Source organism: Mesoplodon bidens, assembly GCF_964165515.1.
Source record: "Mesoplodon bidens genome assembly, chromosome: 12".
Taxonomy (NCBI): domain Eukaryota; kingdom Metazoa; phylum Chordata; class Mammalia; order Artiodactyla; family Ziphiidae; genus Mesoplodon; species Mesoplodon bidens.
Window position 1 is genome coordinate 11339808 of NC_138168.1, and position 23461 is coordinate 11363268.

At 41.0% G+C, this 23461-nt stretch overlaps 1 protein-coding gene across 5 annotated transcripts; it reads left to right on the top strand.

Moving 5' to 3' along the window:
• On the top strand, nt 1-23178 carry CGAS (cyclic GMP-AMP synthase). 5 transcript variants are annotated; one of them, XR_014017201.1, is made up of 6 exons: nt 1-773; nt 4608-4827; nt 8326-8568; nt 15979-16081; nt 18899-19588; nt 22477-23171. XR_014017201.1 is itself a non-coding variant. In XM_081250893.1 (5 exons), the coding sequence occupies exons 1-5, from the start codon at nt 150-152 to the stop codon at nt 19248-19250; spliced, it is 1542 nt and encodes a 513-aa protein (XP_081107019.1). In that variant the 5' UTR covers nt 1-149; the 3' UTR covers nt 19251-23176. The 5 variants fall into 5 exon arrangements, 4 of the variants coding, with proteins under 4 accessions (XP_081107019.1, XP_081107020.1, XP_081107021.1 ...); XM_081250893.1 differs by having other exon boundaries at nt 18899-23176; XM_081250894.1 differs by lacking the exon at nt 8326-8568 and having other exon boundaries at nt 18899-23178.
• The last annotated feature ends 283 nt before the right edge of the window (nt 23179-23461 follow it).

A 23461-nucleotide genomic window follows, 5' to 3' on the forward strand; every position in this document is an offset into this window, starting at 1 on the left:
CCTCGCCTGGGCCTCTTCTTCCGCACCGCGTTTGCTAAGTTCCCGCCAGATGTTGAAGTTTCATTTCCAATCGCCACTGCTGGCTCCTCCTCCCAAGGCCTTTTCCCGAAGCCGAGTCTTCTCCCTCTGGGGAGCCGAGAGCGCCAGCCATGGCCCCGCGGCGCGGAAAGGCGACGGGAGCAGCTTCGGGGGCGAAAGCCGCCGCCCCCAGGGTCTCGGCGCCGCGTGTGAAGGGCGCCCCGACCGAGCCTAGAGAGTCCCCGGCCGTCCCTGAGGCCGCCCGGCCCAGCGCGCGGAGGTGCGGCCCCGCCAGGCCGTCGGGATCCCGGAGGGAGAAGAGCGGCCCGGACTCCCAGGAGAAGCGGCAGGTACGCACGCGGGCTGCCCGCGCCGAGGACCAGGCGGAGGGTCCGGCTGCTCGGACCGAAGGGGTGATGCCTCCCGCGGCCCCGGGACGGCCCCTTCCCAGGCCTGCATCTCGCCGCGAGGGCACCGCGCGCTCCGCTCGGGAGCGGAGACCCCAGCCCGGGCCCACGGAGGTCCCTGGCCCGCTGGTCCCAGTCCCCAGTCTCGGGCGCGGGAAGGAGGCGCCCGGCGCCTGGAAGCCCCGGGCGGTACTGGAGAAGTTGAGGCTGAGCCGCCCGGAAATCTCTGCGGCGGTGGAGGTGGTGAACAGGATCACGGACCACCTGCTGCGGAGACTGCAGAGCTATGAGTCCGAGTTCAAAGGCGTCGCGCTGCTGCGCACCGGGAGCTACTATGAGCGCGTGAAGGTGAGCTGCGCCGCGCGTCCGCTGCAGTTCCCGCGGCTCATACCCACCTCCTTAAGCGTCCCTCACTTCCCTTCGGAAGTAACTCACACTCGTGTTCTTTTGTGGCCTGTGACATAGCTGTTTTGTTTTGGCTTCCCATCTAGATTGCAAGCTCCACTGTCACAGAACGTTTTGCACAACTTTAAACCCTTATACGGCTGCTCAATTTATTGCTGTGGACTCAGTGATATTTATCGCAGAAAGATGGTGTACGTATCGGTCTTTGAATCTTAAACTCTTTTAGCACTGAAGACCACTCATATAATTCCATCTAAAGCTTCTTGAAAGCCAAGTGAGCAGAACTTGCATCAGACTAATCTGCCTGGAGCATGATTCTTACTACATAAATGTCGATCAGTTCTGTTATGTGGAGGGTCCAAAGGGAAGAGAAAGTTATTAGTTAGAACTAGAGAACAAGAAGACACTTAGAGAACAGTCTCCCATCATGAACCACTCTCCTTTTTATTTATTTATTTATTTTTAAACTTTTTAATTTCGTTTTGGAGTATAGTTGATTAACAATGTTGTGTTAGTTTCAGGAGTACAGAAAAGTGATTCAGTTATACATATACATGTATCTGTTCTTTTTCAAATTCTTTTCCCGTTTAGGTTGTTACATTATATTGAGCAGAGTTCCCTGTGCTATACAGTAGGTCCTTGTTGGTTATCCATTTTAAATATAGCAGTACCCCTCTCCTTTTGAAAATCAAGCAGATGGAAAGAAATTCAGTGAAATTTGTTTCATCTAAAACATGTATTGCTTTTAAAAAACTGATTATAAAAGGTATATACGTGTTCATTGTAGAGTTGACCCAGTGCCTGCCCTCAGTAGGTTCCCACAGCACAACAGTACCCCTGCTCCATACTTCTTTCCTCAGCCTCTCCCGTATTTGCCCCTGTTCCGTGTTGATGTCCCTGGAAAATTCAGAAAAGCATACAGAAGAACAGTATTATTCCTGTTTGTTTTATTCACCGTTATTTTGGTGTATTTTCTTCTGTTATGCATACACTTGAATTTCAAAGTTGGATTCCAAACTTTATAATTGGTAAGGGGACAGACAAAAGACACTTCTCATTAACTCTTTTACTTGGATTCATATTGACACATTTCCATTCATGTATTTTATTGTAATATTATCAAATTCTAGGTGAAAATCTGGAAGTTTTCTTGTAGAAATTCCCTGTGGGATTTCCAGTTCATAATGTTCTTTTTGTCCATCCCCAGCACCTCACCCCCGCCTCCGTCTAAGCCACCATCATCTTTCACCTGAATTTTGCCTTTCCAATCTCCTTATTTGCCTTCTTATAATATCTCCACAGAGGCCAGAGTAAATTTTTAAAAATACAAAGCTAAAACCTGGCTTCTCAATGAACATGATGGAATAAAATCTGAACTCCTTTCCAGGATCTACAGGTCCTCGCAGAATCTGGGCCCCGGCCTCCTCTTCAACTTCATTTCTTGTCACTCTTCCCCTTGTCCACATGGACTGATTTTTGTTCCTTGAGCTAAAATTTTAAAAGACTTGACAATTCCAAGTTTGGAGAAGATGTGGAGCAACTGAAACTCCCTTGCATTGATGCTGGGAGGATAAATTGGTACCTACCTCTTTTGAAAACTGACATTTTTTTTTAAAGTTAAAGATTCGCCTGTCTTGTGGTCCAACAGTCCCACTCCTGGGTACATGTACAATAGAAACGAGTGCTCATGGCCACCCAAAGGCATATGTAAGAATGCTCAGAACAACTTCATAATAGTTAAACTCAGAACTATTTGTAGTAGTTAAAAACTGGAAACAACCCAAATACTCAACAACAGAATAAGTAAATCGATTTTGGTATATTCCATTAATTCAGTGGAATACTACACAGAATGAAAAAGAACAAACTACCACTATAGACATAACGATATAGATGAATCTCACAAACAGTGTTAAATGAAAGAAATCAGGTATAAAGGGTACGTACTATATGATTCAGTTTATATGATGTTCCCAAACAGGTAAGCCTAACCTATGGTATTAGAAGTCGGAGTTCTGGCCGCTCTTGGTGGAGGGCTTCTGATCAGGAGTGGGAATGCTGCTGGGGATGGGAATAGGGCAATTTAGAGTGCCCTCAAGGCTCACTGTCCTTACTGGGATTCAACCATTTTTCTTGAATAAATCCTCCTTGGATTGTTGCAAGCCTTTGGTTAATTTACAGAGACCTGAAAAAGTTGAATTTGACCTTTTCTGCCCATGTTCTTGTTACTTTTATGGAAAAGTGGATTTTCAGAGGCTCTTACTTCATTCCCACTGATGGCACTTCACGTGTTTGTTTCACCCCCATAGTACGTCCTAGTCAGCTTGGGCTGCCATAATAAAATATCATAGACTGAGTGGCTTAAACAACAGACATTTATTTTCTCATGGTTCTGGAGGCTGGAAGTCCATGATCAGGGTGCCAGAATGGTTAGGTTCTGGTGAGGGCTGTCGTCCTGGTTCGCAGATAGCCACCTTCTCCCTGTGTCCTCGCTGTGTTTCTCAGAGCACGTGTGCAGAGACACAGCAACCGATCTCACTTCATCTAAGTCCACCAGTCCTATCAACTAGGACCCTACCCTCCTGATCTCATTTAACCTTCATTATTTCCTAAAAGCCCTGTCTCCAAGTACAGTTACATTGGGGGTTAGGGCTTCAATATATGAATTTTGAGAGGACACGGTTCACTGCACAACATGGTACATCTCAGTTTGGACTAGCCACGTTCACATGGTCAAAAGACATAGGGCAGGGCTTCCCCGGTGGCACAGTGGTTAAGAGTCCACCTGCCAATGCAGGGGACACGGGTTCGAGCCCTGGTCCGGGAAGATCTCACATGCTGCGGAGCAACTAAACCCGCGCGCCACAACTACTGAGCCTGCGCTCTAGAGCCCGAGAGCCACAACTACTGAAGCCCGCGTGCCTAGAGCCTGTGCTCCACAACAAGAGAAGCCACCACAATGAGAAGCCCGCGTACCACAACGAAGAGTAGCCCCCGCTCACCGCAACTACCAGATGCCGTGTTGAATAGTACAGTCCAATAGCTGTACTTGAAGCATACTCCTAATGAGTAAAATACTTGTGCATTTTTAATATAGGAACATAATCATTTATTATAATTGCTGTAACTATTATTGTGGTGATGAAGAAGATTCTTTGAAGTTCTTATTTATTTATTTATTTTTGGCCACGCTGCACGGCTTGTGGGATCTTAGCTCCCTGACCAGGGATGGAACCTGTGCCCTTGGCAGTGAAAGCGCGCAGTCCTAACCACTGGACCGCCAGGGAATTCCCTGAAGCTCTTAAAATGCTGTGGTTCAAAGACATTAATGTAGTTAGTGTATGACTTGGAGCTCATACTCATTTGGCTGACTGTTAGCTGTAAGGAGAGGGCCCTTGCTCAACTAGTCAGGAGGTAAGTACACATATTTTTGAGACCAGTGACAGGGGTCTGGCTCAGTGTGTAGCTCATAACTTAAAAGGTAGCACCTTAAATTTCTTTAATTTTATCAAGCTTTAATCTCAGGAAAAAACTGGTACAGATTTTTAAAGCTTGCATATTACTTTTAATTGTTTTTAAGAAAATGAGTATAGAACCTACAAACTGAAGCCAATACTCTTCACCTAGTTCTCCCAGTCTCACTCCCAGAGGGTATAAATATTAGAAATCTTGCTTTTCATAGTAGGATTTTAAGTGGAAATTTTAAGAAAAAACATGGTAGTTGGTTGGAAAATATTCACAAGCAAACACATCAGTGCTATTTTTACTGTTTCTTAGATTTCTGCTCCTAATGAATTTGACGTTATGTTCAAACTGGAGGTCCCCCGAATTCAGCTAGAAGAATATTGCAACAGTGCTGCTCATTACTTTGTGAAGTTCAAAAGAAATCCCAAAGGAAATCCTCTGGGTCAGTTTTTAGAAGGGGAAACATTATCAGCTTCTAAGATGCTGTCCAAGTTTAGGACAATCATTAAGGAAGAAATTAAAAATATTGAAGGTAAGATCTTTGACTTTTGATTCTTAAAGATCTAATCATATCTACGAATTGCCTCTCCTGATCTTTCTTGATCTCCGTGCAGCAGACCGTTGTCTACTACCTCCTAGAAACAACTCTTTGCTCTTGATTTTAGTCTGCTATATTTTCTTGGTATTCTTCCTAAATGTTGATTGACTCTATTTTGTTTGTTTTGTTTTTTTTTTTTTTTTGGGGGGGGCCGCACCATGCAGCTGTGTGGGATCTTAGTTCCCTGACTAGGGATTGAACCTGGGCCCTCGGCAGTGAAACTGTGGAGTCCTAACCACTGGACCACTGGGGAATTTCTGACTGGCTCTATTTTGGCCTCCACTGAATATTCGCTGAAATGCTGCCTGCGCCGCGTGGTATATGTGGTTGAATAAAATTGGTGGGATGCCCCTCTGAAATTTGTCAACACAAGTTGCAGTGCATGCTTGGAAGGGAGTGAACTGGGAGAAGTAGTAGCAGTTGGGGTAGAGTGGGTGGTGGAGTAAGGCCCTGAGGCAGAAAAGAGCTTGGTAAGCTCTCGAAGCAAAAAGGTCCACGTGGACAAGGGGAAGAGTGACATGAAATGAAGCAGAAGAGGAGGCCGGGGCCAGATTCTAGGAGGACTTGTAGATCCGGGAAAGGAGTTCAGATCTTACGCCATGTTCATTGAGAAGCCAGGTTTTACTTAGAGGGTAATGATTGGCTTTCTGTTTTAAAAAATTTGCTCTGACTCTTTTGGAGAAGATATTATCAGAAGGCAATTGAGAGTTTGGATATGTTAAGTTAGAGGTTCCTATGATACGTTGAAATGAATGTGTCAAGTATGTAGTTGGATACGGGTTTGGAGCTCAGAGGCTATGTTTGGGCTGCAGGTAAACATATAACTGGCGTTGACAATGGATGAAAGCACCTAGGTGAAGAGTGTAGATTCATTTTTCATTAATGTGATCAGTGGTCATTGGTCATCTGATGTGCTAAGTGTTGTAGGTGTTTGGGATCTATTAATGAACAAATAGATGAAGACCCTCACCCTTCTGTACCTTATAACCATGTAAGGCATACACGCCTTTAGTAGCAAATGGAACACATAATTACCTTGTATAGTAGGAAGTAGTAAGTCCTACGGTGAAAAAGTGTAGCGAAGTGAGAGGGTTCAGGAATGCCGGGGGTGGCACAGGGGAGAAATTGCAGTGTTGAGTAGAGTGGTAAGAAGAGGATCCCAGTGGAGGTTGGGGAGAAGAGAGGGAGCAAAATGCGACTGAGTATTCTGCAGGAGTGGTCAGTGTTGACAATGCTGCTGACATCCAGAAAGCCACTGGAGTTTGGTCTTCGGTTTGTTTTCTGGGGGTGTTGGTAACTTTGACGTAGCAGTGTCAGGGGAGTCCTGAGCGCACAAGAGAGTAGGGCAGCAGGTGTGGCAACTCTCTGGAAAGTGCTGGGTGCGAAGGAAGTAGAAAGAGGGGTAAGTATGGGGGTGCAGCAGATGCAGGGTCAAGGGAGACGTGTCCTGTAGAGTGAGAGACCCTGGATCCCTTTGTATGCAGACAGGCATGCTCCAGTAGGGAGGCAGAGGCCACTGATGCGGGAGAGGGAGTGACTGAAGGAGCAAGGTGAGAAGGAAGGGACCCAGAGACCATGTGCACGGTGGCCTCTGAAAGGTGGACAGACACTTCCTAGGTGGTAGTAGGATGAAAAGAGAAGATGATGGGTAAGAGGTCGGTGGGTCGGTGGATGTAGTGACAAGAGAATGATGCTCTAGGATTTTCTCCTTCGTGCTCTGTCTTCTCTCCCCTTGTTGTGCCTTCCAGAAGTCTTACCTGGGAGTGGCCTTTACTGCTTGTGCACCCCACATCCCTGAACCAGGGTCTCTCATCCAGACGTCCTTCCCGAGTTTCTGGCCAGCTGCTCAGTGGCCATCTCCTGTTGGGTCTCCCTCAGGCACCTAGAGCTCAGTGTACCTGAAATGAAGTTCATCTCAGCCCAGTCTTTCTTCTTCCCGCCCAACTCTGTTGAAGAGTAGACTCAACATCAACCATTTCCCAGGCCAGAATCGTGGGGCGGCCTCCCAGACTCCTGCCTTCTTCCTTACCTCACGGATTCAGTTTATCCACCAGTTCTATTAGTTTGAATCTCTTTAATTGCTTTCACTTCTGCGACCTGGGTCTTTTTTTTTTTTAATAAAAATTGTACATATCAAGGTGTACAACGTGATGTTTTGATATGCATAGTGAAATGACTACCACAGTCAAGCTAATTCACGTATCTTCTCACATAGTTACCTTTTTGTGTGTGAAGAGTACCTGAAATCTACTCTTAGCACATTTCCTGTATGCAGTACAGTCATATTAACAGTCATCATGCTGTACGTTAGGTCTCTAGACTTACTCACCCTACATAACTGCAACTCTGTACTTTTTTTTTTTTTGGCGGTACGCGGGCCTCTCCCGTTGCGGAGCACAGGCTCCCGACGTGCAGGCTCAGCGGCCATGGCTCACGGGCCCAGCCGCTCCGCGGCATGTGGGATCTTCACGGACCGGGGCACAAACCTGCGTCCCCTGCATCGGCAGGCGGACTCTCAACCACTGCGCCACCAGGGAAGCCCTAACTCTGTACTCTTTGATGAACATCTTCCCACTTCTCCCACCTCCCCGCCCCGGTAACCTCCATTCTACAGTCTGCTTCTATACATTTGACTTTCTTAGCTTCTCCATATAAATGAGGTCATGCACTTTGCTTAGCACAATGACCTCCAGGTTCATCCATATTGTCACAAATAGCAGGATTTCCTTCCTTGTTAAGGCTGAATAATATTCCATTTTCTGTATATGCCACAACCTCTACCCATTCATTCATCAGAGGACACCTAGGTTGTCTCAGCATCTTGGCTGTTGTGAATAACGCTGCAGTGAACAGTGCTTGCTCCCTGTGTCCTGTGTCCTCCACTGCCTCTCTGTATGACATGCCTCCAACCTCTGGGCTGGGCTGTTGCTGTTTTGTTTTTTTCAGTTTGGCTGTGCCACACAGCTTGCAGGTTCTTAGTTCCCCGACGAGGGCTTGAACCTGCGCCCTCAGCAGCAAAAGCGTGGAATCCTAACCACTGGACCGCCAGGGAATTCCCGCTGAGGTCTTCTGAATCACCTCTCTCCTCCCTGCTGCTCATCTGGCCTCTTATGCAGGCTTCCCTCCAAACCACCATACACAAATTTAAATGAAAATTTAATCACAGCACTCCCAAACCCCAAAGTCTTCGGGGGCTACTCGTTTTATATACCAGACAGAATCTTGATAGTACTCACACCCCATAATGGGTATCAAAAAATACTGGCTAAATGAGTAAAACACTGCCTTGTGGGGTCATTTTCTTCTTTAGAACTAATTTTCATCTTACACTTAGTACTATGGATCTCCAATTATAGCTATGTTATTTTCCCTGTGTTTTTAGAGAAAACTGGATTGATAAGCCCTTTCTTCTTTATTAATATGTTTAAACAGATACAGATGTCATGGTGGAGAGGAAGAGAAGAGGGAGCCCTGCAGTAACACTTCTGGTTAGAAAACCTAAAGAAATATCTGTCGATATAATCCTGGCTTTGGAATCTAAAAGCAGCTGGCCTGCTAGCACCCAGGGAGGCCTGCCCATCAGTAACTGGCTTGGAGCAAAAGTTAAGAACAGTTTAAGACGACAGCCATTTTACCTCGTACCCAAGCACGCAAAGGAAGGAAGTGGTTTTCAAGGTATCTTGACTATGAAGGTTAACTTAAAAGACGTCCACATAAAAGAGTCGTTAATGTTACATACTAGGGCAGTGAAAGGTCAACTAGTGCTGTTGGCTTTTCAAGAGCCATTAGGCTAAATAGGCTACAAGATGGGAGTTTGGTGAGAGGTGGAATTGAAAAGGGCATAATTGTAATAGCAATATCAAATACTCAGCTTTAAAATGTCTGCTAGCCCATGTTTGAATGTTGTTTTTGTTTGTTTGTTTTTAATAAAGAAAAGCAAGTACTGGCCTTGCAGTCAGACTGCCCTGGATCTGAATCCTGAGGCTTCTTCCCTTACTAGCTGTGTGATCTGGGGCTAGTTATCAAGCCCTGCTAAACCTGTTTGCTCATCTCTATATGTTTTTATTACACTAAAAAATATACAAACATTAATATACAAATTCCTTCAAACTTGTAATCATCCATAGTTTACTTTATCTAACATAGGAGATTGAATGTCAACTAAGTACAAGTATCGTTACATGTAAAATAAACCTAGAAGGTATGTCTTTGCATTGAAGATCATTTTCAGAATGATACTTTATGAGCATGGCAGGGACTGTATATACATTTCATCATATTTCTCAATACCTCATGTCAAAGCATATATGCAATAAGTGCTAAAATAGAAAAAAAAATCAATAAAACTACAGTATTCCCAGATATCTAAACTATCTGCCCAGCATTTTAAATTTATTTAAATATTTAAAAAGTTATTCATCAATTTCAATTCTGACATTCCAATCAATGAACATGCAAAGCTTTATTTAAAAAAAAATAATAATTCATACACTGTTGGTGGAAGTGTAATATGGTACAATCCCTTTGAGAAAAGGCCTGGCAGTTTCTTAAAAGGTTAAACATATATCTTCCCTAATCCAGCATTAAGTCCATAACATATTTATATAAGAATATATGTAATAGCCAAGATCTGGAAATAGCCCGGAAGTCCATCAAAAGATAATAGATAAACAAACTGTAGTATATTCGTAAAATGGAATACTACTCAACAACAAAAAACAATGAACCACTGATAAGAGGATGGATGAATATTAAAAACATTCACATTTATATAAGAATATATATAATAGCCAAAATCTGGAAATAGCCCAGAAGTCCATCAAAAGATAATGGATAAACAAACTGTAGTATATTTGTAAAATGGAATACTACTCAACAACAAAAAGCAATGAACCACTGATAAGAGGATGGATGAATACTAAAAACATTAAGACAAGTGAAAGAAAACAGAAACAAAGGGTCCATACTGTATGATCTCAATTATATTAAGTTCTAGAACAAGCAAAATTTATCTATGTTTTTTTTAAAAATTAGAGCAGAGGTTGCCTGAGGTGCTGGAGATTGATTAGGAAGGGACAGGAGAGAACTTTCTGGGGTGATGATAACTTTTTGATGGGGGTTTAAAAAGATCCCACATGCCGCAACTAAAAATCCTGCTTGCCTCAAGGAAAATCCCGCACGTGGCAACAAAGAACACATGTGTGGCAGCAAAGCACCCACGTGCCGCAACTAAGACCCAACACAACCAAATAAATAAAGAAAACAAAAAACAAATGACACAGGTGCAGTCATTTGTCAAAACTCATCAAATGCTACATTTAAGATGTGTGCGTTTCACTGTTTGCAAATCTTACCTAAAAAATCACACATGCAAATAAATATTGAACTCCAGTTCATGATATTCATGCTGAAGTGTTTATGGGTAAAGTATTCTAATTAGTTCCACAACGTGTTTTATTTTATTTATTAAAATTTTTAAACAAATATTTATTTATTTATTTGGCTGCATCAGGTCTTCACAGAATCTTTGTTGTGGCATGCAGGATCTTTGGTTGCGGTGTGTGGGCTCCAGAGCACATGGGCTCAGTAGTTTTGGTGCGTGGGCTTAGTTGCCTGGCAGCATGTGGGATCTTAATTCCCCGACCAGGGATCGAACCCGCATCCGCTGCATTGGAAGGTGGATTCTTAACCACTGGACCATCAGGGAAGTCCCCATCCACAACTTGTTTTAAAATAACAGTTTTCTTTAAAAAAAAGAATTATGGATGGATAGATGGATAAATATGTGATAAAGCAAATATAGCAAAACATTAATTGTAGAATGTAGGTGGTAGGCATATGAATGTTTACTATAAAATTCTTTCAACTTTTTCTATATATATATATATATATATATATATATATATATTTTTTTTTTTTTTTTTTTTTTTTTTTTTTTGCGGTACGTGGGCCTCTCACTGTCGTGGCCTCTCCCGTTGCGGAGCACAGGCTCCGGACGCACAGCCTCAGCAGCCATGGCTCACAGGCCCAGCTGCTCCGTGGCATGTGGGATCCTCCCGGACCAGGGCACGAACCCGTGTCCCCTGCATCGGCAGGCAGACTCTCAACCACTGCGCCACCAGGGAAGCCCTTCTGTATATTTTTGAAGGATTTCAAAATATTAAGTTTAAACCCACTTGAAAAAATTCCTCCAGGTGGTTAAGCTACCCAACTTAGTATGCTTAAATTCATTGTTTTCATTATTGTTTCTAATTTTAGGTATTGGAATTAAATTTTAATTTAGCTTTGTTTCATAACTTTATAAAGCATTCACATGGTTCCAAAGTCAAAGCTACAGAAAAAAAGTATTCTTAGGGAAACATAGCTTCCCTTTATGTTCCCTCTACACTCTTCTCTCCTTCCCTGATTGGAAACCCTATAATTGTTTTCAGTTCACCTTTCATTTTTAAAAAGTACAAATAAATACATACATATATATATATATATATATATATTCATATGCAACACCCCCTCTTTAAGATAAAATGTACACTTTTCTATTTTCACTTAATAAGATATCTAGGTTATCACTCCATAGCTCTGTGTAGAGATAGCACTGGTTCCTTTTTTAAAAAAAATTTTACACTGTTTTTAAAGGTTACTTTCCATTTACAGTTACTACAAAATATTAGCTGTACTTCCCGTGTTGTACACTACACCCTTGTAGCCTATCTTATATCCAGTAGTTTGTACCTGCCCCTCCCCCCTGCACTGATTACCACTCATTTGTTCTCTGTATCTGTGAGTCGTCTTCTTTTTTGTTATCTTCACTAGTTTTATTTTTTAGATTCTACATGTAAATTACATCATACAGTATTAGTCTTTCTCTGACTTATTTCACTTAGCATAATGCCCTCCAAGTCCATCCATGTTGCTGCAAATGGCAAAAATTCATTCTTTTTTGGGCTGAGTAGTATTCCACTGTATATATATACCACATCTTCTTTATCCATTCATCTGTTGATGGACACTTAGGTTGCTTCTTCTGTATCTTGGCTATTGTGAATAATGCTGCTGTGAACACTGAGGTGCATGTATCTTTTCGAATTAGTGTTTTTGTTTTTTTTTGAGCACCCATTCCTTTTTACAGTCTGTTTTTCCAGCTGGTCAAGGAATAATAAGTCCATATCTAATTTTGCTGGTATTGCCAAAATCACCTCCATACAGAATTCACCAATTTGCATTCCCACAGAAGTGTATGAGAGTACCCATTTCACCCTCAGCTTTAACAACAGAACTCATTAAACCCTTTGGAATTTTTGCCAATAATCCAAAAAGAGAGAAATGATATTTCAACATAGTTGTTTAAAATAAACTTTTAATTTTAGAATAGTTTAAGATTTGCAGAAAAAGTACAAAGATGATATAGAGAGTTCCTATATACCGCATACCTATTTCCCATTATTAGCATCTTACATTAATATGACACATTTGTCATAATTAATGAACCAATATTGATGTAGTCTTGTTAATTAAAGTCCATACTTTACTCAGATTTCCTTGGTTTTTACCTAATGTCCTTTTTCTGTTCCAAGATCCCATCTAGGACGCCACATTGCATTTAGTTGTCACGTCTCCTTAGCCTCCTCTTGACTGTGACAGTTTCTCAGTCTTGCCTTGTACTTGATGACCTTGACAGTTTTGAGGAGTACCAGTCAGATATTTTGTGGAACGTCCCTCGTTTGGCATGTGTCTCATGCTTTTCTTGTGGGTTAGACTGGAGTTCTGAGTTTGGTGGAGGAGGACCGCAGAGTTGAAATGCCATTCTCATCATATTACATCAAGGGTACATCATGAGTATGACTTAGCACTGCTGGTGTGGACCTTGATCACCTGGCTGAGGGAGTGTTTGCCAGGGTTCTCCACTGTTAAGATCCTCTCTTTCCCCCTTTTCACACTGTGTTATTTGGAAGGAAGTCACTGTGCACAGCTCACACTTAAGCTCACCTCTTTATTTTTTTAAAATTATTTATTTATTTTTATTAGTTTGTGCCGGGTCTTAGTTGTGGCTCGCGTGCTCCTTAGTTGCGGTATGTGAACTCTTAGTTGCGGCATGCATATGGGATCTAGTTCCCTGAGCAGGGATCAAACCCAGGCCCCCTGCATTGGGAGCGTGGAGTCTTAACCACTGTACCACCAGGGAAGTCCCTAAGCTCACCTCTTTAAGAGCAGAGTATTTACACAAATTATTTGATATTCTGCATGGGAGATTTATCTCTTCTCTCCCATTTATTTATTTACTAAAATCATATCAGTATGGACTCATGGATATTTGTCTCGTATTTGGGGCTATAATTCAATACTGCTTTCATTTTGTTGCTTAAATTGTTCCAGCTTTGGCCTTGAGGAGCTCTTTCATTTGTCTCCTGTGTCCTTTTGACAAACGTCTCATAATTGTGGGTTTTGTTTTGTTTTCAGCACTAACTCACTTTCTGGTACTACAAGATGCTCCAGGCTCATCTTGGGTATTTCTTGCCTCAGTCCTAGAATCAGCCATTTCTCCAAGGAACCCTGTATCCTTTTATTGGAGAGTGTACTAGAACCATGACCTGGGTGCTATGTGTGCTCTGCTACTGGGGTGTCATCCCTCTCAGCTGGGGTAGCAAGGAAATATATGTATGATTACTAACCCCAGCATATGCACAGCTCTATAGGTATTTCCATGTGTCACCACCTGTATCTGTTTTAAGTGGTACATGAGTTCACACTGATGTCCCTAACTTAATCCATTACCACGTGGACCATTCTACCTTCTCTCCTTGCTCTCTGTAACCTCTCATTCCAACAGTGAGAAACCTGGCTCCCACCATCTGCCACCCACCTACTCCATTGTTCCTTGTTCAGTTCCAGTCCACATGTATGGATGGTTTGGAATTGTAAATCCATTCCCCTGTGTGCACGGTGCATGTGTACAGTTCCTTTTGCCTTCAGTCTTACAGACCCCATTTCCAAAGTAACTTAGGTCAACACCTTTTGCCCCCATGCCCTTCAGGGAGTTTGTGTCACACATTCGTAATACAGTTAGAGTCCCTTTTCACAGTCTGCATTACTTCTTGAGATCCCTTGACCTTCCAAGTGACTTAACAGTTTGTGTACGTTAAGGTTCACTCTGTGCCATGAAGTTCTGTTGGTTTTGACAAATGCATTGCATCGTGTATCTACCATTACATGATATCAATAGTTTCACTTCCCTAAAAAGTCCCTGTGCTTCACTTATTCAACCCTCTGCAGCCCAAACCTCTGGCAACCGCTGACCTGTTTACCATCTCCATAGTTTGCCTTTTTCAGAATGGCATAAATGGATGTTGTAAATGGATTTATACAGCAGCTATGAGCACACGTATCTCTGTGCCACCTTCTCCATATATTTATTGTCTGTATATATTGTGTAGGCTTTAGTATACTCTTTATTCTGTACCCCCAAAATCTTTGTCTGTCCTTGAGCTATACCATATTGTCATACATAATGTGACTTTATAAGTCTTGATATCTGCTCTCCGACTTTGTCCTTCTTAAAGAGTGTTTTAGATATTCTTGACCCTTTTATTTTCATAAAAATGCTGGTATTATCTTGTCAAGGTCTACAGAAACTTTTTTTTTTGAGTTTTGATTGTGAGTGCATTGACTCTATAGATGAATTTGGGGAGACTTGATATATTTACAATAACGAGTCTTCTAATTCATGTGCAGGTGCACATCTCCATTTATTTAGATATCCTCTAATACTTTTTAGTGAATTTTTTTTTTTTTTTTTGCGCACTACACGGGCCTCTCACTGTTGTGGCCTCTCCCGTTGCGGAGCACAGGCTCCGGACGCGCAGGCTCAGTGGCCATGGCTCACGGGCCCAGCCACTCCACGGCATGTGGGATCCTCCTGGACCAGGGCACGAACCCGCGTCCCCTGCATCGGCAGGCGGACTCTCAACCACTGCACCACCAGGGAAGCCCGTCAGTGAAGTTTTTGAATTTTCTCCACAGAAAGTTTATATGTCTTTTGTTAGATTTACTCATAGGCAATTGTAACTTTTTATTATGAAAAATTTTAAACCAATAGAAAAGTAGACTGAAGAATATGTTGAACTCACGCATACCTGTCACCCAGCTTCTTTTGTATTTCCTACATATACAGTTATATCATCTATCAGTAATGATAGCTTTGTTTCTCTCTTTCCAGGGATATAACCCTATTTTTCCTTCTCTTACTGTGCTTGCTAGGTTAGCCAATGCATGTTGAACAGAAATGGGGATAGCACACAGCCTGCCTTCCTGATTTCAAAGAAAAGACTTCAACTTTTTACATTAGATTATCATGTTGCTGTGGGTTTCTTTTTATAATCTACCTGTTATTAGATCAAGTTTCCATCCACATTTAACTTACTCAGAGGTGTTTTCTTTTAATGATGAATGAATGTTAAATTTTATTAGCTGTACTTTCTGCTTCTGTTGAGTTGATCATATGTTTTTCCCCTGTTCTGTTAATGTGACAGATTATATTGATTGATTTTTAAAATTATAAACCAATTTCTGATTAAAACCAGATAGTGATAGGATGGTCAGAGCTTAAAAGAGCTATCCATGGTTAAAACTTGGGGAGAAGGGGGAGATCATTCTGTTCTTACATAAACTCCCAAAAAATAGAAAAAAAGGAAATGTTCCCTGGTTCATTTTACATGAATACCCAAACTTGCAAGCATGATATAAAAGGATAAACAAAAAACTTCAATCAATTCAAATTATTATTGAAACAAAACGTCAACAGACTGTATTTAGCAATATATAAAAGGTAATACATCTTACCATGGCTAAATGTATTAAGCTCTGAGTTCTCCCCCCCAATTTTTTTTCTATCTTGGCACATTGTTTGCTTGTTCAAATCACTTGTTTTAATATGTAATCACATTATTTATCTGTTCACTTCTTTTGGTCTATCTCCCCCTAGAAATTTTTCAGGATGATATTTTAATGAAGGAAATCGTTTAAATATTGTGTTGTTTATATTGTTTGTTTTTGGTAAAGTGCTTTTCTATTTTTCTTTTGGAAATTAAGAAGAAACATGGCGTCTGTCCTTCTCTCACATTGAAAAGGAAATTTTGAAAAATCACGGACAATCTAAAACATGCTGTGAAACTGATGGAGTGAAATGTTGCAGGTAACCTCCTTATTTTGTGAAATGACAGATTATCAATAGAATGCTTAGTTCTTTGTTGACTCCATAGTTTAAACCTGAAGATGATCCTTGGTGGGTTGAGTCCTGGGGGCAGTGCATGGCTGGATTGACCTGGAGTATTAGAGTGTAGGAATGAAACCAAGGAAGCCAGGTCCAAGGGACTAAGGAAAGAGTGTTGTTAGAAGGCAATGGTGGGACTTCCCTCGTGGTCCAGTGGTTAAGACTCTAAGCTCCCAACACAGGGGGCCTGGGTTTGACCCCTGGTCAGGAAACTAGATCCCGCATGCCACAACTAAGAGCCTGCATGCCACAACTAAGAGCCTGCATGCCACAACTAAAAGATCCTGCACGCGGCAACGAATATCCTGCATGCGTGCCACAACTAAGACCCAGCACAGCCAAACAAATAAATAATAAAAATAAAAATTAAAATTAAAAAAAAAAAGTAGGCAATGCTGGGGAGCATAGTCCTGAGCCTGGATTATATGGATGTGGATGTACGAAAGTAGGACAGAGCGAAGGGTGTGAGCACTAGTCATGACTAGCCGTGACAATTGGATTTGTCTTAGTGTTCTGGTTGCTTCAAGGTAAGGAATATTAGTGTTGCATAATGGGAGGAGACCAGAGGACCACTCTTATTGGATGCTGGTGCTTGCTTTGAGGTGGTTTGGCTGTGTTGAAGGCCAGGGACTGACCAGGTAAATTTGAAACAACACTGAGAGATGGGTAATTATTTTTCTTGGTAGCATAGACACCATAAAGAACTGAGCTTGAAAAGGAATCATTCATTTGAGTTTCTAAAGTTGTCTGGAATAAGGATCACAAAAGTTAAAAGGTTAAAACAAGAATGCCCAATGTGCAGGCACAGGAAGTTCTTTAAGGCTCCATATGCAGGCTTTGAAGCAAGCATTAAGAAAAATATATTGTTGATTAGGCTTAGTAATTTTATAACATTAAATTTTGTCAACTGCTAAATAACTGGATGATTAATGTAAACCAAAGTAAGACAAAATCATTTTATAAAAATTAAAACACGATTTTTCTAGGTACTAAATAACTGGCTGAATAATATAAATATCTGCCGGTTTCATGTAGTTGAATTAATCCTGATAGAATAAAATATTTAAGCCAGGAATGGGGAAGAGGAAAGGAAAAAATAGGTTCTTGAAACTTTAAAGCATGTATTTGAAAAAATAATTAGGTTTTAGAATGACTCTGTAATTATATTATTTACATATATTGGGTTGGCCAAAATGTTCGTTCAGTTTTTTCCGTAAGATGGCTCTAGTAGCACTTAGTTGTCTTTAACATCATTTGAAACAATTTTGTTAGATTGTATTGACAGCTGTCATATCAATGTGCATTTTAAAAAAACTTATCAAAATCGGTGAATTTTTGTGTATCCATTTTAATATTGAAGATGGAAGGGAAAAAAGCAACATTTTTGGCATATTATGCTTTATTATTTCAAGAAAGGTAAAAACGCAACTGTGAAACGCAAAAAAAGATTTGTGCAGTGTGTGGAGAAGGTGCTGTGACTGATCGAACATGTCAGTAGTGGTTTGCGAAGTTTCATGCTGGAGATTTCTCGCTGGACAATGCTCCACGGTTGGGTAGACTAGTTGAAGTTGATAGTGATCAAATCGAGACATTAATTGAGAACAATGAACGTTACACCACGCAGGAGACAGCCGACATACTCAAAATATCCAAATCAAGCACTGAAAATCATTTGCACCAGCTTGGTTATGTTCACTGCTTTGGTGTTTAACTTATGGGTTCCACATAAGTGAAGTGAAAAAACCTTGACCATATTTCCGCATGCGATTCTCTATTGAAATGTAACGAAAACGTTCCCTTTTTAAAACAAATTTGTGATGGGTGATGAAAAGTGGATACTGTACAATAATGTGGAATGGAAGAGAACAGGAGGCAAGCAAAGTGAACCACCACCAACCACACCAAAGGCTGGTCTTCATCCAAAGAAGGTGATGTTGTGTATATGGTGGGATTGGAACAGAGTCCCCTATTATGAGCTCCTTCCGGAAAACCAAACAATTCCAACAGTACTGCTCCCAATTAGACCAACTGAAAGCAGCACTGACAAAAAGCGTCCAGAATCAGTCAACAGAAAACGCATAATCTTCCATCAGGATAACGCAAGACCACATGTCTCTTTGATGACCAGGCAAAAACTGTTACAGCTTGGCTGGGAAGTTCTGATTCATCTGAAGCGTCCAGAATTAGTCAACAGAAAATGCATAATCTTCCATCAGGATGATGCAAGACCTCATATTTCTTTGATGACCAGGCGAAAACTGTGTACAGCTTGGCTGGGAAGTTCTGATTCATCCGCCGTATTCAGCAGACATTGCACCTGAGGATTTCCATTTATTTCGGTCTTTACAAAATTCTCTTAATGGAAAAAATTTCGATTCCCTGGAAGACTGTAACGTTCTGGGACCTGGAACAGTTCTTTGCTCAAAAAGATAAAAAGTTTTGGGAAGATGGAATTACGAAGTTGCCTGAAAAACGGCAGAAGGTAGTGGAGCAAAACAATATGTTGTTCAATAAAGTTCTTGGTGAAAATGAAAAATGTGTCTTTTATTTTTATTTAAAAACCAAAGGAACTTTTTGGCCAACCCAATATCTTTATTGTTGTTTGTATCTATATGTATTATAATATCTGTATTGTTTACTATATCTATATGTTTTTCCTGTAAGATACCTAAGGTTCTTTGTGGAATGAAACAGGTTGTAAAGAAGTAAAAATAAATGGTTTTCTTTTTTATTCAACAGGAAAGAGTGTTTAAAACTAATGAAATATCTTTTAGAACAACTGAAAAAAAAGTTTGGAAACCGAAAGGAACTGGATAAGTTCTGTTCTTATCATGTGAAAACTGCCTTCTTTCACGTCTGTACCCGGGACCCAGATGACAGTCAGTGGCAGTCCAAGGATTTGGAGCTCTGCTTTGATAACTGTGTGACATACTTTCTTCAGTGCCTCCAGACAGAACAACTTGAGCATTATTTCATTCCTGAAGTCAATCTCTTCTCTCGAGACCATATTGACAAGCTAAGTAAAGAATTTCTGTCAAAGAAAATTGAATATGAAAGAAACAATGGATTTCCAGTTTTTGGTGAATTTTGAAATTATATTTTTAAAAAGAATCAAGAATTAGAATGACTTTATAATCATTGAAATGTGTCACAGCAATGATTGACTAAAATGAATGTAAATGATTATTCAGCTCTCAGTTTCTCTTCATAAACTCTAATCAATAAAAAAAGGATGGATTATCCTAGGAAACAGATTATTCAAGGAATAAGAAGCAAAGGAGTATTTAAAATATAAAAGCTTTACCAGAGTGGCATGAAAAGGACAAAATACATATCACCTCAATTAAATTCATCAAGCACTGACTGAACACCACTTCTTACCTAGCACAGATGTGTGGAAGGAGGCAAGGTCATTGCCTCCACGAACTGGTAGGTTTCGTTTAACATACAAATATGTTTGGAAGCCATGTCCTGTCCTATGTGTTAGGATAGGTAAGAAGGAAATGAAAAAATAGGTTGTGTGTGTCCCGGGAAGTTCTTAATCTTTCATAGAAAAATATAGGATACTTTTCTACACATGGCTAAATATAAAACATAACTTACTTTCTTTTAAGTAATACTTTTATATGTATTTCTGAAAAGGCAATACACACATGGTACAAAACTCAAAGAAAAGGGTATGGAATAAAATGCCATCCTCTCTCCTCTGCACTTAGGCAGCATTCAACTTGAGGCAGTTGCTGTCTGTTAACTTTTTCCTATTCAGATATTTTGCACATTTTCTTACTGGCTTTTTAAATTGTTTTCTCATTGTCATTTTGTTGTCATTCTCATATCATGAATAACTTCTGTGTAGACTGTCTATACCAATTTTTGTGTCTTCTAGTGAGAAAGGTTTTAAAATTTAAATTTTGAATGTATCAGTCTTCTTTATGCTTGTGCATTTTATGTATCTTCAACAACCTAATGTGTTTGAACATACTAAAACTTGGACATTTGGAGGAGAGTTTTGGGGACAGTGTATGATAAATAAATAGAAACTTAGGCAAACAAAAAAATCCAAGCTACTTTTAACTCCAGGAAAAAATGAATGTGCGCAAGAAAACTAATCATAGTCTAATTTGAGAATATTACTCAACTGTAAGTATTTGTGAAGTCAAAGTAATATTATAACTATTGACTATTAACCTTACCAGGATTATGATTAGTTATATGGAGAGGATAGGGCCTGAGTGCTGTGAGTGACGGTGGTAGAGGGGGTTGGACTATATTAGTTTCCTACTGCCGTATAACAACTTACCACACACTTCGTGGATTAAAACAGTATACATTGGGGCTTCCCTGGTGGCGCAGTGGTTGAGAGTCTGCCTGCCGATGCAGCGGACACTGGTTCGTACCCTAGTCCAGGAGGATCCCACATGCTGTGGAGCGGCTGGGCCCGTGAGCCATGGCTGCTGAGCCTGTGTGTCTGAAGCCTGTGCTCCGCAAGGGGAGAGGGGGAGAGGCCACAGCTGTGAGAGGCCCGCATACCGCAAAAAAAAAAAAAAAAAACCAGTACATATTTATTATCACAGTTTCTGTGGATCAGGATTCTGGGCATGGTTCTGCACAGGGTCTCACAGGGCTTCAGTCAAGGTGTCAGTTGGGACTGCAGTCTTATCTGAGGCTTGACTGGAGAAAGATCCACTTTTATTGGCAGTATTCAGTTTCTTACAGTTTTAAGACTGAGAACTTCAGTTACTGTTGGCCAGAGATTGCCCTCAGCTGCTAGAAACTGCCTTCAGTTCCCTGCCATGTAAACTCCCAGCATTGGCAGCCCGTAACATGGCAGCACTTCAAAGCTGGGAGAGAGGGAGAGACTCCAGCAAGAGGGTGCAACAGTCTTATTTAACATAATTACATACACATGATCATGTACATCCCATAACCTTTACCGTATAATTGGTTGGAAGCAAGTGATTGGTCCCACCCATGCTCAAGGGGAGGGGAATCACTTAAGAGTGTTATGTCAGTTTAAACAACTGTATAGTTGGGGGAAAACACTACCACTCTCACTTCTGACATCAGTTGCAGTTTCAGGAGATTCTCCAAATCATTCTCAGGTTTGACAATTCACTAGAAAGACAGAACTCAACTGAAACCAGTGTATTTATGGTTACAGTTTATTACAGGGTAAGGATATAGGTTAAAATCAGCTAAGGGAAAAAGCACATAAAGCAGAGTCCACGAGGGTACCAAACACAGGCATTCTTTTTTCCCTGGGGAGCCATGGATACATTTTATCTCTTGGCATCAATGTTTAACAATACACATGGAATATTGCTGACCAGGGAAGCTCACCTAAGCTGCAGTGTTCACAGTTTTTATTGGAGCTCAGTGGTTGGCTTGATTTAATAATGTTTTTCAGTTTGGGTATCAGTTATCTTAGCTTTATGAGTTGAAGAGTTTTTCAACTTTTCATCTTTTATTTCCAGAGGGTATGTCAGATTTACCCTCTTGAAAGCCCTTGATTACTTTTCCTGTTTCTTCTGTTTTCAGCTTAACTACCTGAGTTAATTTTACTAATTTAGGAAAATATAGTCACACTTGTGAATTCATATTTGACATACAGTGTTCTTACTAAAGAATCAGCTGTTGGTTTTCACTGAACACTGTATGTTCTAATTTGTTAATTTCTGCTTTTACCTTTCTTCTTTTCTCCTATCAGTCTTCCTATCAGTAATACCAGGAAATTACTAGTGCATAAATGAATAATGTAGGATTAGGTGATGAGGGCCTAACTAATTATACACAAATATAAATACTAAATGTTAATATGAGTAATTATCACATAGGGAACAGAAAACTGTACACAAAACTATAAGGGGAGGTAGGGGAACATGATTAGTCAAAGAAACTTTCATGGAAATCAATTTACCTAGGATTTATTTTAGCATGGAGTGCTACGCTAAAATGTAAGAAACAGCTGTTGTGTATTTTTTTTTTTTTTTTTTTTTTTTTTTGTGGTATGCGGGCCTCTCACTGTTGTGGCCTCTCCCGTTGCGGAGCACAGGCTCCGGACGCGCAGGCTCAGTGGCCGTGGCTCACGGGCCCAGCCGCTCCGCAGCATGTGGGATCCTCCCGGACTGGGGCACGAACCCATGTCCCCTGCATTGGCAGGCGGACTCTCAACCACTGCACCACAAGGGAAGCCCTGTTGTGTATTTTTGTCCCATGAAATCTTTTTACTGTTTCATTTCAAAGTAGGTTAAGTATAAGAAAACTACCAAGGGACTTCCCTGGTAGTCCAGTGGTTAAGAATCTGCCTTCCAATGCAGGGGATGCGGGTTCAATCCCTGGTTGGGGAACTGAGATCCCACATACAGGGCAACTAAGCCTGTACGCCGCAACTACTGAGCCTGTGGGCCTCAACAAGAGAGCCTGCATGCCACAAACTACAGAGCCCATGCGCTCTGGAGCCTGCGCACCGCAACAAAGAGCCCTCGTGCTCTGGAGCCCACGTCATAACTAGAGAGAGGCCCGTGCACCACAACAAAGACCCTGCTCACCACAAGAGCCTGCTCACCACAAGAGCCTGCATGCTGCAACGAAGATCGCGTGGGCCGCAACTGAGACCTGATGCAGCCAAAAATAAATAAATAAAATAGATAAATATTTTTAAAAGTACCAAATAAAATACTATTTGATAACCAAAAAATTAAAGGGCTATTGAGAAAGACATATCAGCTTGTCTTTTATCATAGAAACAAATTTACTGTGTTAACAGCATCTTTTTCACTGCTATGACAACATCTGAACAAGCTTTAAATGCTTTAAAGAGTGACCTTAAATAGCAATGTTACAGGAGAAAATATTTGTTTTTATTTCTTTAAATAAAGATAGTAAAAAGTGAACTTTTAATGCTACAGTCCTTAAGATCCATACAAAAATTTTCAACTCAAGGTTATATTTGATTTTATGAAAGTATAAAATATTAAATTCTACATTAAAAAAATTTTTTAAACATCTTTATTGGAGTATAATTGCTTTACAATGGTGTGTTAGTTTCTGCTTTATGACAAAGTGAATCAGCTACATATATATACATATATCCCCACATCTCCTCCCTTTTGTGTCTGCCTCCCACCCTCCGTATCCCATCCCTCTAGGTGATCACAAAGCACCAAGATGATCTCTCTGTGCTATGCGGCTGCTTCCCACTATCTATTTTACATCTGGTAGTGTATATAAGCCCATGCCACTCTCTCACTTTGTCCCACCTTACCCTCCTGCCTCCCCGTGTCCTCAAGTACATTCTCTATG

Coding starts and splice junctions, on each gene's coding strand:
- CGAS (XM_081250893.1), top strand. CDS start 150: ATGGCCCCGCGGCGCGGAAAGGCGACGGGAGCAGCTTCGGGGGCGAAA. Junction 774..4,607: donor GCTACTATGAGCGCGTGAAG/GTGAGCTGCGCC, acceptor ACTGTTTCTTAG/ATTTCTGCTCCTAATGAATT. Junction 8,569..15,978: donor GGAAGGAAGTGGTTTTCAAG/GTATCTTGACTA, acceptor TTGGAAATTAAG/AAGAAACATGGCGTCTGTCC.